The sequence below is a fragment of the Arctopsyche grandis genome, chromosome 5 (assembly GCF_051622035.1).
Source record: "Arctopsyche grandis isolate Sample6627 chromosome 5, ASM5162203v2, whole genome shotgun sequence".
Classification (NCBI taxonomy): domain Eukaryota; kingdom Metazoa; phylum Arthropoda; class Insecta; order Trichoptera; family Hydropsychidae; genus Arctopsyche; species Arctopsyche grandis.
In genome coordinates this window covers 21,090,934-21,109,254 of record NC_135359.1, presented here as the reverse complement: position 1 = coordinate 21,109,254, position 18,321 = coordinate 21,090,934, and the positions used below count along the sequence as shown (strand labels likewise).

The 18,321-nt window shown below is 32.8% G+C and overlaps 1 protein-coding gene across 1 annotated transcript in view; it reads right to left on the bottom strand.

Annotated features, from left to right (window-relative positions):
* Positions 1-18,321, bottom strand: part of f (espin protein forked) — a 44,684-nt gene that overhangs the window by 1,785 nt on the left and 24,578 nt on the right. Inside the window, exons 7-11 of the mRNA XM_077431649.1 lie at positions 17,175-17,369; positions 16,877-17,060; positions 16,253-16,587; positions 2,122-2,723; positions 97-293 (exon numbers count right to left, since the gene is read on the bottom strand). Of these exons, the coding sequence (XP_077287775.1) occupies positions 97-293; positions 2,122-2,723; positions 16,253-16,587; positions 16,877-17,060; positions 17,175-17,369 (1,513 nt within the window). The remainder of the gene's footprint in view (positions 1-96; positions 294-2,121; positions 2,724-16,252; positions 16,588-16,876; positions 17,061-17,174; positions 17,370-18,321) is intronic.

The window sequence follows — 18,321 nt, the reverse complement described above, 5'->3', positions numbered from 1 at the left end:
AACATATTATGCAATATTTTATAATCTTTTGTTTACAATATTTATAATTTATCATATTAGTAATCAATTTTATATAAAATTCCTCACGTAACGCACTTGATTTTATTATCAGTATCTTCCTTCTTTGCTATTAGTTGCCTCTTCCATGCTGGAATTGCTTGAAGTCGTCTATGTTCAGCTTCTTTTGCCAATCGCTCTTCCAAATCACGCCGTGCACGCTCTGCAGCTTTCTTGGCTAACATTTGTCTTTTCCAAGCTGGAATCACATTTCCAGTTGGATCACGTTCAGGTATCTGTATATTTAAAAAAATGGATTAATAACAACAATAGAATTGAACTCCGAATCAAACATATTTTTCTTACAGCTTTCTCTTTTAGTTTGAATATATGATTCAATTTGTCTTTGAATTATATTTGTACCTACATACATACACGTATGGGCTAACAAGAGACATTGTTTCAAAAATATTATTTTTTATTATACCAAAAATATTCTTTTAAAATCAAACTTTATCCATATATAAAGTATCAGCCAAATTATTAGTATAAAATATAGAATGTGGTTTTTTATTGTCTGTGGTACATATAATATTTACTCATTATAATGCTTTTATGTATATATGTACATATATATATATATAGGTAAAAAGTGCTAGGCTAAAATTAATTCAACCTAGTTATTCAAATAGATGTTAGTAACACTTTACATTCAAGCGTTCAGTTAAAAAAGAGTACAAATTCACACATACCTATGTAATCGCAAATGAACACAGATTAAAACAGCCGAATAGCGTATCTCATTAAATGCAACTCATTCGAATCATGAAAATTATAATATGATACCAATATGAGAAACACAAATTTCACTTGAAATATGCTGCAATGCATATGATTTATTGCCAGTCGATTGATTTACAGCTTTTTTTCGCACAAATGAATACTGATGAAGTCGCATAGAAAATATTCGCATGGATTTTCATTCGATTTTTCACCCGTAGCTGGTTCGATGCACTCGATTATAAAGAAAAATGCGTGCGTGCACACAACGCACATCGTGCATCGTTCCGTAAACATCTCAACGCTTTTCCGGAATGCGGTGCTTGTTCATTATTTACGATTTGAAAATTTAACAGAAAACATACAACAACGCGTTAAAAATTTACACACCGTCTAATTCACATACGTGTGTATCTTATATATAAAAAAGACCGTTCGTTGTGTGTGTGCTCGTTTCTGATTGGCTATCGTCAAATATTCATATTTTTTAATTTAATTAAAAAAAAATGTTTACTATTAGATTAGCCATGTTTAAGCGGGTGCTCGATTATGTATGTTGTATTTTATGATATTAATAAAAAAATGTGATCATATGAACACATAAATACACATAGAGCGAACAATAACGACAAGTTGATAGTATGATGCTTTTAGTTGTAGATAGACTAATTTGTACAATATTATGTAGTTTTGCCAAATGGAATCATCACACATCGAAAGATACTTTGTAATTGTGTAAGGTTTGGGTGGGAGCATCGAAAACAAATTAAAGTTTCTTTGACGATGATATCGATATCGTTGAATATTATTTTTTTTCGATTCATTAGCCATGTTTAAGCGGTTCATATTATAAATACCGAGCGAAGCCGGGTAAAACCACTAGTTTATAATATTCTAACATTTGCAACTTCAATCTTGAAATTATCAATGGTAAACTGTATTTCATTGTATTTATTGTTACTTACCTACTTGACTCTATAGTTATATGAGTTTGATTTACTGTATTTGTTGTTGGTTTTAAACGATGAATTCAGTTTTAGAGAAAAATAATAATCTTTAGTAAAATCCTGGGAGGTAATAATATTTCCACAAATTCTAAACATAATGAATTTCATCTAATTTACATTTAATTTATGTTTAGTGAGACCTAAAATTCTAAATCTGTCTGCCATTAATGTATCCACATCATTGCCATTGTTATCACCAGAATTTATCGATCCATTTATTTCGCTAACAAACTTTTACAGCTACCATATCCCACGAGTCTATTGTTTGGTAGTGTAGTGAATGGTTGTCATTTCCATGAATAATACTGAAATAAACTACAAAACAATCCATAAATACCTTTTCTACAAAGTTATTAGCGGTGAACTGCTTCGTGAACTCGGAATAAACTTCTTTGTCGACCATGTTCTCAATTTTAGCTCGTTCGACCTTCATTTTCTTGATGCCCGTGATGTCTTTGGACATCTTCAACTCTGCAATCAAATCCGTTTTCTGAGCCTGGAACGGCTCAGTGGCCAGACACTGCATGCTGACACTGCGGACTGGGGCGGAGAGAGTCTTGGACGCGAGCATTTTATCAGTCCTCCTCAGACGAACGCTGTTGAGATCTCTGATGCTGATCGTCGAGAGGGGCTGGTGTCTCTCCTCGACCTTTTCAGTGGGCGGAGGAGGTGGCGGTGGCGGAGGAAAAGCGCTTGGGCCTTCGCTGGCGCAGCGCTCCTGGGGCTGGGAGACCACCATGTAGTTATCTTCTACGTCCGAGGATTGTTTGGATGAAGCCGCTGACGAGCGACGATCGCCGATACTCCTCAAGTACTCCGACGGTTTGATCAGCCTGTTGGAGTCTCCGGTCTGAGGGAAGCTCGGTGGGACGAACGGAAGCACCAGTTGCTTGTTGACCAGATGGGGAGTGGCGGAGCGGACTCGCTCGCTCACCGACTCTGCAAAAACAGAACCGTGAATGTTAAACAACAATCGAAAGTGCTGAATCGCCATTGACGATTGTCAATGTCGGTATAAAATAATAATAACAATATATTCGGAAAAAAATCGATTCATCCCACTTTCCGCGTGACGAAATGTCTGTAACAATAGCTTTGTTGTGTGCATCGTTGCACATTATTGTATGTTATTGAATTCATCTATTTTATTCTTACTTTAGTCAAGTAAAAAATATAAAAATGAATTTAAATCCACTTATGATATTAAACAATAATATATAAAATACCACATCATAGAAATTGTGAAGTAAATATGGGTAGTTTGAATTTTTTTAACAATGCTATCGCATATATGTAACTGTTTGTATTGAAATGATCTTAGTGGACGACTTGGATCGTTTTTAAAATGATGTATTTCTATGGATGGATATATTGATAGTGGTGTCACCCTAATGGTTTCCGGAAACCCGTTGTTAAAAAGCAAAAGTTTCTGGAAACCCGTTAGAAATCTAAAAATTCATATATTTTTTGTCAAAAATTATACAAATCTTGAAAATTGTTTTCGACGGTTACAACTTCGAGAAGGTCGCCGTCGAATTCATAGCAGGAAAATACATTTTTTCGAAATATATATAAATTGAAATAAACTTGGAAACCCGTTGTTCCAAAATTGGGGTGACACCACTGGATATACAATTCAAAACTCAATCTTAGATCCTTGAATTCAAAATAATTTAAAAATAACATAAAAAAATACTAAACAGCAAGATTTACGACTTAATATATAATATATTATATGTAAGTATACATTAATATGGGATTTTTTATCCCGCAAGACTTAATTTTCACTATAACTTTCCTATTGAACGTAAAAGCTAAAAAACATTAAAATTCGTATGAAAAAATCCAATCAGCTCAATATTATTAGTAATAAATACATTTAGAAATCGACCTACAAATCTTAAGAAGCAATCACAGTGCACTCAATTTCGATGAGGTGCGACATAAATAATCAACTGCATGATAAAACATACGAATGATGCAAGCAAGCTTCGAAGAGAGAGGATGGTAAGCATATATGCATTTTGTTTTATTTAAAAATTAGAAATTCTACAGCTGTTAAAAATACATACATATGTATATGTGCGATAACCATCGCTATTTTGTAAATTTGAGTTGACTATTTCATTCTCATAATGCTCAATGCAAAATTCTAAATCATGAAAGCTCATTTGCAAGATTGCGATCGCTCGCCAAAGAGACAGTGCATAATTATTGACCCAGATGTTAAAGCACACATGAAACGTATTTAATGAAGATTAACACAATAAAAATTTGCAACAACGAAGCAGAACGTAATCATATTAAAAAAAAATGCAAACCACACTTATACGAGAGAATCGTCTGAAAATCAACAGTTTTATTTGGACGGATTTAGTTCAAGTTGAGAGGAGCATATACAAAGTCAAAACAAAAAATGTAAATAATGATATGCCAATTCTGCTAAAATTAAAATTAAAACCTGAGATTCAAACACAATCAAAAAATTAAATTATATATTGCTTGTATCCATTTATTTGGAAAACGATTTTGGGCATACGTATGTTTAAACCATTAGCGTGCCGTGAAAATATCCCTGTTTTTTTTCGCACAGCTTTACTTACGTGTGCAAGAGCAGGATTCAAGGCGACTAGGTGTCGTCATACTGAGTTCTTTTATCCTGCTCGCGCACAAGTAAGTAAAGCTGTGCGATAAAAACAGAAAGATTTTCACGACACGCCACTGGTACATACATACATGCATATGTATTCTGTATAAAGGATTCAAGCTACGTGATTTCATAATTTATAATAAACAGCAATTTCATAATTCTTTTTTTTATACATTATGAAAGCTATATTTGTTTTTACTTTTGTTAATTTGAAAAGATAAATTTGGGCATGTATTTTAGTGTTCTAAAATCATGAAATAATTGATGTAGTTTTTCCAAATGGAACTAGCCCATATGACCGAATTTACCATGGATCTTTTTCGTTCAATATTCATGCTTTTAAAGTGAGCTTTGGTATTGTGCCACACTTTAAAAGTGAGCTTTGGTATTGTGCAAAATATAAATATGTATACTAAGTAATTTCATTAGGCATTAGTGCTTCCAAATATTAAAGTGATTTAAGGTTAAGTTTTTAATAGCAATTCTGGCCAAATATTAAAGTGATTTAAGGTTATGTTTTTAATAGCAAATGGTTTTAAGGCACTAATTTTGATACGATTTAATTTGAATACTACCATACCTACTATACGATATAATACATTATTTAAATGAACTATGTATGTACATCCTTTAAAATCCGACAGTGAATTCGATCAGTCAATATTCACTTTTAAAGCACGTCCATATCAAATCATATCGCTTGCAACAAAAACACTAAAACACAAGTCCAACTTACATTGATGAACTTTGTTTCTTTGTTTAGGCACTCCACTCCACACACATACACACACACACAGGAATTCAGATTAAAACAACTTTTAATCAGCACTGTACGTATTGTTCGCGCAACTTTATCGTACCACTGGCGAACGGAAACGGAAGTCCCGATGAGGAACGGTCATGCTCGTCGGAAGAGCACTCCCTCACGACTGCTGAAGCACCCGAAGAAGACTATTGGATTGGTGGTGGAGGTAGACGAACTCTCATCACGACAATCGGAACTCGGAACCAGCAGATTGTCCGCCCTCCCTCCCCCCATCGGAGGAGAGGGGCACGGAAAGAGAGTGAGCAAGTGTGTTACCAGCTCACTATCCCCTCTTCTCTATACGATGATTTTTTTCGCCATAATTTTTCATAAAGTTCGCAACTTAATGTCTACATTGCAAATTTAAGGACCTATCAAACCTGATCTATTAATGATTTTGATGAAAAACTAACGTCAAAATCGGTATACAAACATACATAAATATAATGTGCTTAAAAATACTCAATTCATGAATGAAGCACTTATTTTTAACAATTTCATGAATTGAACACACACAATACAAACAATATGTATAAAACTGAGATTATCTCTCGTATGCCAATAGTAATGGTGTCATTGAATTGAGCAAAAGTGACGTTATGTAAGAATAATAATAATTAGTTGGATTGATGATTTACAGTCAATCCGCAGTATTGTTTTAAAGTTATGCGAATAATGTACGTAATCTTGTAAATGACCGTAACAAACAAAACTATTGTTAATTTCACACAACATACAAGACAATCATATCAACGATGAAATAAAAGAATCTTTGTTAAATGATGACTTTCATTTCCGCGAGAAATCCTTAGCTAAGACGTACATACGTACGTTAATCTGCGTTTGAAATATGTGATGGTTTTGATTCCTATTACATATAGGTACATATATGTATATGTAATAAGAATCAAATTAGCCAGTAGCATGGCTCGATGGTTGGTTGGGTTGGGCTTCTCGGGAGAGAGGCGCCGGGTTCAATCCCGTGAGTTAACCTTGATTGAAAATAAATTATTCTGAGTATATCTATATTGCTGCTGGTCAGATTTGGATATTTGTGACTCCAGATCGATCGTTTCCTATCAGAGTTTGCTAATTTTTCTGATTTCATTGTTGAAACGGTTCCTCCATTAAATTGGCTAAAAACCATCCTACATACCTACTATGTATGTCACCACTATTTGAGTATGATGTCTCGTAATTTAGCGACTTATGTAATAAAAATGCTGCATTGTTTGTAATTGGCCAGGAAGGCGCATTGGGATTTACCTGTTAGGCCTTCCTGGTATATATGTATATATATATATATATATATATATATATATATATATGTATATATATATATAATAATAATAATAAATACATAGATATGTATGTATAATATCTCAAATTAGCGCCATGTCACCAGTGAATGATCAAACGGTATTACGGAGTCGAGATGACAAATTGTCGGTGATTTTCAAGTGCACTAGATCTAATTGGCCAATTATGTGTCGACAACAACCGTTGTCGTTGGTCGAAGAAGCACAACAGTTGCATGAGCACCGGATTAACTGTCGCGCAATCATAACACCGAAACGTTGTTTTTAAGGAAAAATAAAAATGTAACGAAACAATGAAGGAGTAAACAGCTACCGTTTATCAGAGTAGTAGAGAAGAGCAGTGGAATGCAACACCCAGATACTCCGTGGCGCGGAAGAGAAAGCAAGCCGGTCCTTTCGTGATGTTGCCGATTTGTCACGTCACTGAACGAATCCTGCCGTACCGTTCCGTGAATAGATAAAACCGAATATTATTAAATAAACTTCTTTCTAATATAGTATCACTAATCGGTAACAAGATATTCAGTATCATTCCATATAACCAGCACCACAGATTAGTGATTAGCTTGTTATGCTTTCAAACCGAGTGGTCACGGATTCAATCCCTGCCCAGTGCTGCTGGCCAGACCTTGGATATGGTACTCTAGGTCGATCGTTTCCTATCAGTGTTTATCAATTTATCTGATTTTCATTGAAACGGTTCCAACAAATTGGCAACCATGACCTATTTCTCGCAAATTTCGAGATTTTCATGCTACAAAAAATGCAAATGTATCCTCTATTTATAGACATATATGTACATATATATATTTCTATATGATGCTCTGTTAAAAATTAAATCTATAAATAAATTGTTTATCGATGTTTATAATTAGCCAGGAAGATGCATAGGGTTTACCTGTTAGGTCTTCCTGGTATTTATTTATTTAAAGTTTGGATCATTGTAGCATTACAGGAATTCCTAATGGTCAAAAATATAACAGAAAATAATATACATTTTAGTTGTAATATGTATATTTCAACTGGCGTTTTTGGGTTATTCCAATTCAATTCAACCAGTAAATGTGCGCCAGTTGTAATATAACAGTTGAGTTTTCATATCTCTGATGTGTTTACGAATGCTTTAGAATTAAATAACGCGTTAATATTATATTTGCTAGGTATTACGAATAAAGGTAATGAGTACCGTATTATGATAACTCTAAGAATATGTTCAAAACAAAAATTTTACTTTCCAACTCAATTTACTAGTCGAGTGACGTTTTCACGAAAAGTTAACATCTCTCTCTAAACTGGTACCAACTCATAGTTGAAATTTTTTTTCAGTTGTAATATATTAAGACCAGTTGGAATGTAATTCGCCACATGAATCAACTTACGTGAGTTAGACGGAATATATTCCAACTAGTCAAAATACATATATTAGAACTGAAAATATACTTCAACTATAACGGTAGTTGGTACCAAGGGTAGATGGAAAATATTCCAACTAGTCAAAATATATTACAACTGGAAGATACACTTTAACTGTAACGTACATATATATATACATATTATATGTAAAATATGTTAAAATGTTCTCTTGTAATAAAATGGGCTAAAACTTCAGCTGTAATCGATAATGACTATCGTATTTTGATCCTATGTATCTTTTCGATGGATCAATTTGCTTGTCAACAAAATACAATATTGCAACTATTTTTTATGACAGCCTACTTATGAAATTCCAGGCTTGTCAGTAAACCATTTAATTGTAGACCTTTTCGATTGAAAAGCTCCGAAATTTTTTTCTTATCTTTCCGATGGCATAACTTAATCAAAATTTGAACAAAATAATGATATATCTAACGTGGAAAATATCAGAACTTCGATAAAAAGATATGTGTATTCATATACAAGATTCGGATTATAGGACGAGATAATCCAGAGCATCGACAAGTGCACGCGATGCATTTCCGAGCGCATAACGGATCCTACTAACCACATCGCACACTATCGAGATTAAGTCGATCGCCAATTATTATTGGTGCATATCGACGATTCTTCGAAATTTGGCCACCGTTCGCGTACCAAATTCAAATTTGCAATTCGGAAAGACTACGAAATCATCACGTTTGTCGAGATAAAATATGCACACCTTCTCATCGCTCGCGCGCGCTGCAAATGTCACCGTTAAAGAATGCGTTGCACGATCAATTAAAATGTACATATATATGCGACTTTCGAGTCGGTTGCAAATTGATAAAATATAAAAAAAAATACAAATTAATTAGGCGTTATTATGACGCGTTCGTGTGAACGTTAAAACTAATTGACGACGATCAATTTATCGCACGTGACAGTTTAATTATTTTATTTTACAATTATTATATACATACATACGATAAATTATACGAAATGTTGGCGAAAAAGTGAATTTAAAGCCTTACGGTGTTACTATTATATTATATTTTAGATGAAAATTTTAGATTTCAGCTGAAAAATATGTCTTCAATGGAAATTTAATAATGATGATTTTGTTTTTATTTCTTTTTTTTGATATAATTATTGCAATGTAACAGTATATCGAATATATATGTATGTACATTTGGGTCACTGCTCTCTTAATCTAATATTTTATATTACTAATGCATTTAATATATGTAAGCAAAACCATTCACTTAATTGTAACATCTATGTACTACTATTGTACGTATGTATTATTCATAAATTTGAATAGAAGATAAATTGAATATGTATACAAGAGATTTAGACATGTTTAGGTAAATGTCTTTTTAAATAATTTACGACATTTTTTTTGCTAGAAAGGCATATGTTACGCCGGATAAGACATTAGTGCAATTGATGATAAAAAATATGAATGTTTAATTGGAAAGGTGGTTCGCTTGTTAGCACTCATTGAGTTTAACGCTCGCCATTAACATATTACATGAAGCAATGGGTAAAAATAATAAAAAAAGAGGAAGCAATGCCGGTACAGATCTTGAGCATACATATATTATATATAGGTATATACATACATACATTGGTCTCAGTCTACATATGATTCGCCTCCTCTCGTTATCGGTCGTTGTGGTCAGAGAGAGATCCACTGGTCGAGGTCTACTTTTCTATCGTTTTGCATAAACCAATTATTCTCAAAGTCACTCTCGATTTCCGCTTTTTTGAGCGGCAAATTCGATTCCGGCGTCAAGAGCACCAGATCGACGGTTTTCGAATAACCTGGATATGTCATGACGAGCGCATAAACACTTCGACAAAAGAAAAGAAAGTAATAATGAAGTGTATACGATTTTGACTAACAAATTGTTCTGAAAAGAAATAGAACTAATTTGAAATTTAGATGAAGCAAACTAAGAGATCAAATCTCTAAATATTTTAGTTATGAATTAAGAGTCTATGAATTTATATAACATTTATATAAAAATAACCCCTTAAATCTTTAAATGTCATCAGATACATTTTATTGAAATTTGACTAACTATGGCTATGAGTTATATAAATATAATTTTTGTCTATGAAAAAATATCTTAACTCATTATGGACCACTGCGTATTTTTCGCAAAGAAACGGTAAAATTAGTAGGTTTTGTAAATTAAACGTAACACTTAAACCTTTCTATCAATTAAATTGAAAATTGAGGTAAAGCTTCTTTAAGTTGTATTCAACAGTATAAGTTATCATATCAATATTTCTCAAACTGTGGTGATTTCTATATTAATTTCTTGTATAAAATTTATATATATTTCAATATATTTTCACATAATAAATGATATTTATCGTTCAGATCACTGTGTTATTCATTTGAATGAAACATTCAATTTGAGAAGTATGTATGTACATACATACATATGTATACGTATATATGAAAAAGTCGGTGAATTTCGACATCTGAGGATTTGAAATCGTTTTTGTATTTTGGAAAATTATCGAAATTCCTTTAAAAAAAGACAAGTTAATAAGCCATAGAAATATTTATTTTTTAAATTTATTTATCGTTTTTTTTTTTGAAAAAATATGCTTGTATGATTGGAAGTTTGAAACTATAACTTTAAAATAATAATTTTTTGTATGAAATTTTAAGGATTTGAAAACACACGCTGTGTTGTGACGGCCTTGAATGTACTTTTATATTTAATTAAAAACACATCGTGTGTTTACGGCCCATAGTGAGCTAATAACTGTACAACTTCATATGATCTGGTTGAGGGATTGTTTATTTTGAGATCTTGGCGTGTTCTATTTTTGCATTTGTTTATTTTATTTTTTTATTATATGTTTTATTTTCTTATTATTGTATCCTCTTTTGTTTTATTACTAATGAACTATGTAATGTCACTATTGCAAAAATGCAAAATAAATAAACATTTGATTTGAAGTGAAGTATAGTTAAGTACATACATATTGTTTTATATTGAATATGAAAATCTGCATGAATGGAAGCAAAAGTCTCAAGTCTCAAATCTCAAGCACTAAAGTACGTATTTTTTTTGTATATTATTCTCCAGTATTTCTTTTTTTTTTCAACAAAAAGTTTGATTCTCTAGTCTCAAATTTTGCCTAATTGATAGTTACATATGTAGAAATTCAAAATATCTACATGTACGAAAGTACAAATATACTTTCCATAAAAACAAATCGCATTTCGCTTCTCGACAATTCACTCCGAAGAATGCATCTTGTTTTTTTACCAAACCAATACACATCTACTTTCATAACAAGTTTATAAAGATTCCAACATACATATGTACATATATGTACATTTGAAAACAAGCAATCATTCAGGATCAAGTTGGTGTACAATGCAACTGCAATTGCCTAATACATTCTATAAATATTACATTGACAAATTACAGTTGGTACATACATATAAACACAAGCTTTATTTATTTCAATGCTTAAATATATACTAATAAATACTTTAGACTCAATTTATAACATATTGAAGGCAAGTGTTCCGACTACGCCGAACCTACGCTATTACGAGATCGAATTGAAACCATTGCTGAAGTCGAGGAAAGTCGCTGAAACTGGGTGAACTTTCATTTCGGTCGATTTATTGTTGTGTCACCGTTGTAAAGCGGTCAATCGCTTCAACATTAACATCTACAAATATTGTAATTAAGTGAAACTGGCCAGCATTGCAGATGCCATCTTAGCGAGTGCTCGCTCACTTGCCTGCCGTAAATGTAAACGTAAATTCTAGTACGTATGTACATGTACATATGTATGTATGTAAGTGATAGGTAAGAAACGCAAACGTCAACTTAAAAAAACACGAAAGAAAGTGAACACGTTGATACCATCTCGTTTTTTATTTACACTGATATTTAACATTGAATTGAATAAATTTATGACAGCTAGTTTAAATATACTTGGTAAATTGAATCTATAATTATTGATGTATATTGGAAAAAAATAATATTGAAATGATTTTAAAAATAATATGCAATACACAAGATATGTAATATTTTTAGAAATTTCCTCAACTCATCTTATATGCCAATATTTTGAATAATACATAGATCTACGTATATTAAAATGAATTTTTCCTAATTTGTTCGTACATATGTACGTACACAACGTTTTTTTTGACATGGCCTTTTTTTGTTATTTTTTATCTTCTATTATGAAAATATAAAATTTGCAATTTATGTAGTGCAACAAAAATTTTCATATTAAACTTATGGCACTATATTTGCTATTATGTCCAATTCACTCAAAGCTCGGTATAACGATAATATGTACATATGTAGGAAACGGAACGAAACGTGGGTGAGAAGTATGATAAAGATAGTTGATATATGTATGTATGTAGTGGAGAGAGTGAAGAGCAATGACAATGGGCGGGTCACGTAGTTAAAAGAATGGACGAAAGGTGAAAAAAAAAGAAGTGCTAGAATGATATCTGAGAGAATTGAAAAGTGTGAAAGGAAAACTGCAAAGAAGATGGGTAGACGAAATTCGAAAAAAATTCTGGGGTGAGTTGCGCAAAACAAAGACTAATGTAAACGCGTTGAATAGTGCATGGTGAGTGGCTGTAGGATGATGATTTGCTTTTATATAGTACAAAAAAGATTCATTATCTTGCTGAAAATTCGCTCATCAAATTTAGCATCAAAAAACTTTCGAGGACACTTCTTATATAATTTATTGACTACTAGTGTTTTTACCCGGCTTCGCTCGGTATTTGTAATATAAACAGCTTAAACATGGCAAAAAAATCAAATAGTCAACATTCATTTGTTTTTTTATGAAATTTATTTGAATTGAAAAAAAATAATATTTCACGATATTGTTATCGACGTCATAGAAATTTTAATTTGTTTTCGATGCTCCCAACAAACCTTTAAACCTTAAACACATATATATACATACATACAAAGTCTCTTTCGAAATTATATATTAGATATAATAATATCATAATGAATTTACCAAAACATCATATTTATATTTAAAAATTAATTATAACATTGTTATTTTCTTAAATTAAATTATTATTTTCTTCTTATAATGAATTGACATAGCAAAAAAACACAGATTGGATCCAAATAAATTTGATAGGCATACATATCATTTTAAGGTACGCATTAGTGCATAGGTTATGGATAATATGTCAGAGTTCACCTTTGACGTAAAACCACCTCATCTTGGCGCCAAATCGACCACTTTTACACCGGAAAACGTGAACTCAGCGCTGCCGAATGAGGCTCATTAGACGAGACACTGACCAATACTGATATAAATATTGGAGAGTTTGGATTTCGTGTAATCGAATCGTCTCGGCTCGTGCCAGGGGAATCGCCTAGCACGTTCATCGCATGTTGCGTTTTCTTTTCAAGTGCGTTCGTTACACTCGACACTGGATTCGAGATGTTATCTTGAATTTACGTGAGCTTCGGTACGCGATCGTATACAAAAAAAAAAAACAAAAAACCATTTTTCCGCACTATTTTAGAACAATTACGCTTCATTAACATATCGACTAATCGTTCTGCAATTGAGCAATTAAATGTCTCGAAAGTGTACTCGGCCATATGGTGACACGCGACCGATCTGCTCGAGCTATTTTCAACCCTCCAACAGTCAGCTTGCGACTTTGGATATACGCGAAAGCATTCTCAACGAGTCGTTCAAGTACACGAATCAAAATTAGCAATAAAGAAAGTACATTTGGCGATGTTTTCAATTTGTAAAAATTCATCGAAACGACGAGATTTCGATCTGTGTTAAAAAACGTCGGCGTACGCGCGCAATTAAAACAGTTTCTTTTAATTGATTTTTGCGCACAAAAGGTGCACATTTTAAACCGCGTCGAACAAAATGTCTCTACATTTAACGTACCGTGTAATAAACGCAGAATTATGTATGCGAATCTCCTAAATTTCGTTTTCTTTCACAGTGCACGCGAATGCATCGAATATAATGCCAAAAATTTAGACGATACAATCTCCAGGAAGCGGTTTACTATTTAAATTGAATATGCGATCCGAATCTGCTTGATGGATGACATAGGAATAAATCTTTCGAAATCGGACATTTAAAATTTAAAATAACCCGTTCACATTTAAGTAGGCATCAAAACAAATATAAAAAATAAAATAAATTAGTGTCATCAGTCGGCGTTTTTTTAAACTTCAGATCCACCGCCTTTTATAAGAAATTTGGAATTTGACGCTTGATGCAATTCCAAACAAAAATCGGTATGAAATATTCATCCCATATATACTGTAATATAGCAAATCTCCTTCACGAACCAAATCCAGACGAGCAAGTTTCATGTATTTTTTGTAAAGATGCTGCAACCTTCTAAATTGTGATTGTTGACATGTACATATGTTTGTTGCATCAATATACATACTATGTGTAATAAAATCAAATTGTATCGAGTAAAAGTTAACATATTACAAATTTTTGCTCCATTTTTCATACATCATCACGCCCATTGAACACATGGCAATGGATTTAGTAGTTTGATGACCTAAATGTGTGTGTGCGTATGATCGATGGATTTTACGTGAAATCATGTAAACACGTTGAGGAAAAACCATTTCGATTGGAAAAAGTAATAAGATTTCTCTTCTTCGCAAGCCGCCGATCCACTTTACGCCATTACATTTCATTATATTCAAACTGAAACGATTCTCAATCCGCGATATCTTACCGTGAATTCTTCGGCGGCTGAAAATTGCAAATTTTTAATAATATAAATTAAACGATCGAATCCGACGATTGTACGGACGGTGGATTTTTAACGTTTTCGCATTGATTAAACCGATCGCAATTCCCGATACGGGTAATGAGTATTTTGAACGCTACTGTTATTGAGTTGGTCGAATTCACTAATAAGTGTTTTTAACGCGAATAATATGCTAGATAGGAAAATGTCCGTTATTAATGCTTTTGTATTTCGATGAAAGTGCGAAATAATGAACGACCTAGTTATTTTTATCGATATGTAAAAGTCATACATTTGTGTGTGTGTGTGTGTGTGTGTGTGTGTGTGTGTGTCAATTTCACTATTAAATTTTATTCGAACGACTCACCTATTTGATGCGATCACTTTCCAGTGCGATTGATTCGAATTCTAAATTATATAAATAATTGAAAAGTAAACCAAATCCAACGCTAAAGCTTTCAGACAATCAATGTATATAAGAGAAATATATTTAGTTCAGTTCATTTTTTATGGTAAATCATTTATAGGTATATAGTATAGTGCTGGAAATGGCAAAGCACCCAAGAAGACGTGGTAGGCTGAAGCTCACGTGGATGGAGCTCGTTATAAAGGATGTCAAAGATGCCAAAATACCACCTGAGACAACTCAGGACAGACGATCCCAGAGATGCCATATACATATGTACTAGTAGAGCAGACCCCAAAATGAAATGGGATAAGGATAAAATAAGAGACAAAGAGAGTGATTTATATGTCAACATACGTAGAAGCATATTATACATATGTTCAAAATATGCACTGCATATATGTATGTACATATAAGGTGATACATCGTAATCGAATATATATTTTATAATATATTTAACCAGCAGAATAGACTAGTGGTTAGCATATATGCTTTGAACAGAGTGGTCACGGGTTCATATTCTACTGGTTTCTGCTGGCCAGACCTTGGATTTGAGACTCTAGGTCGATTGTTTCCTATCAGAGTTTGCCAATTTATCCGATTTTCATTGAAACGGTCTCGCAAAATCTCGAGTTTTCAGCAATCTCGAATTTCGCTGAATTGTATAAAATGCTATAAATTTACAAATTTGACGATAAATGTCTGTGGATGTTAATTGATATGCATTTAGGCACTTTGTGTAATACTAATAATATTTGTATCAAACGTACAATATTTTTGGCCAGGAAGGCACATTGGGGATACCTGTTGGGCCTTCCTGGTATAAATTAAAGACAATATAAAATAAAAAAATTAAAGATGAATGTTTGATTGTTTGTTGACGATGCAAATCTGCAGTTTTCAATTGAAGATCACCATACATTACTATAAGTCTCTAGATTAGACCGTAGATAGCTTTCTGAATGGTTGGAAGCCTTAAGTTAAGAAGTCCTATACAACATTTTCTGCCTATAGAAAAGTTCCATTTTATACTTTTTTCCTAATTTTCCCCAGTCTAAGTGACGCCGGGTAATTTGACTAGTATTGTGCATATTTTCTTATGTACGTACCTGATTTTTCACCATCTTCTACACTGGGAATGACAGGAGGAGGGGGTGGAGGCGGTGGCGGTCCGACCGGAGCTGAAGCCGCCCTGTGAAGCACGCTTCGCCCCCCTAATTCCCTGCATCCATCGTCTGAAGAACTGCCAACATCACTGGCACTGGACACACCCGATTCGGCTGAATTAGACACTGGCTGAATTGGCTGACTCTTTTTCTGATTTGAAGATTTCGACTGCGATTTCTCCGAGGACTTCTGAGACTTGGATCCATACACGTTCTGCTTGCTCTTAGTGGACTCTTCGCTATTCTTCTTATTGTGCTTGGACTCCTTTTGGAACTCCCTGAAACATTTCAAAATGTAATTATAACGCATACTTGCACGCGAATCAATGTTGAATCGAATTATTATAACATTGAAATCATGCATTCTATTCAAGATCATTTTTATTAATTAGAACTATAACTATTTCAAAAGCAAATATGCTATCTCTGAAACGATCTAGATATTATTTTTGTAATAATTTCTGCAAAGCTATTCCAAATGGCAAAGTTGATTAGTCTTTGTACCTAGAAGAGACGCTTCTTATCGTGTCCCTCGACTGCCTGATAGACTGGCTGCTGTAGATGGACCTGGTTTCGTCCCTGGCCAAGTATATATCTTCGTAATCATGATCGTGATTGTGATTGATGTGATTGTGATTCCGATCATTGCTATGGTTCCTGGTACGTTCAGCAGAACGTTCGGACAGATCTGAAGACGAAAGATTTCCATCAGATCCTGCACCAGAGCTGGACGAGTGCACTTCCACCTTCACTGTATCGGAAACGCAAGTGTGTAAGCAAGCATTGTATATATATAAAGCGAAGCAAGCAATGAAAACCGATAACATAAAAAAACACGTATGCACTATATATTATATTAACATACCTGTCATCCCGTTGGTATGATTAGGCATTTCTTGTTTTGCCCTCTCCTGCTGTCTATTTCTTTTCGTCGAGTTACCATTTATTGACGACTGGGTTGATTTGACCTCGAACAAGTCTTTGACTCTGTTGTAGATCAGCTCTTGAGGGTTGTGAAGATAGAAGCTTTCGCCGACACCAGAAGAAGAGCTGGATGCACCTTTAGAAATCAAATATGTGTGAGAAACGGCAGATGCAATAAGCGATCGATACGGAATGATCAATCGGAAAAATGGAAGCTGCCCACTTCCTGGTATAATTTTTAACAAAGATTCGCCTTTCCCACCCAGAAGAAGTTGGAGTTTCTGCATGTATAATTAACTAATTGTTTCGCTTCACGATATAGAAGTTTAATCGACCACGAACGATCGGATTGTGAAAGTAGGAAGAAATTAGCATTTTATTATGTTTCAGTTTTTGATAATTGATAATAATTTTATATAACGGTGATGCTAAGCCAAAATATGTTTCGAATCAATGAGATGATATAATCGTCTTAATGGGTGGTAAAAATTAATCAATTATAATCATAAAATATACAATTTAGGTAGATCTTGGTTATTTGTGATGACTAATATAAATTTAATTTAAATTCTATATTATAAACTTTATTGGTGTATTTGAATTTTAAAGTATAGAATCAAAGTAACTTGATGAGATACTTTGATATAATTTAGTATCTATAATAAACGGAATCAGTATTCAATTTTGAAAATGTCCATACGTCTTGCATATTCATATTTCTGACATCCTTATAGTGTGTGAATGTGATGCAATATAGCAAGGCCTAAATTAGCATAATTTACATACATATGCATATGTGTTTAGTAAAAATATATAATATTTACATCATTTACTTTTAAATGCAAAAATAATAGATTTTTTTTTCTAATAATAAACTATAATAATAAAAAACATTGTATTATACATATATATGTATATATATATATATATATATATATATATATATATATATATATATATATATATATATATATATATATATATATATCATATACATATGTACATAAGTATATCATTGATAAATAAAAAAAATATTCTAAATTAAAATTACCATACATATTTGTGCAACTTAAATTATAAGGATGGTA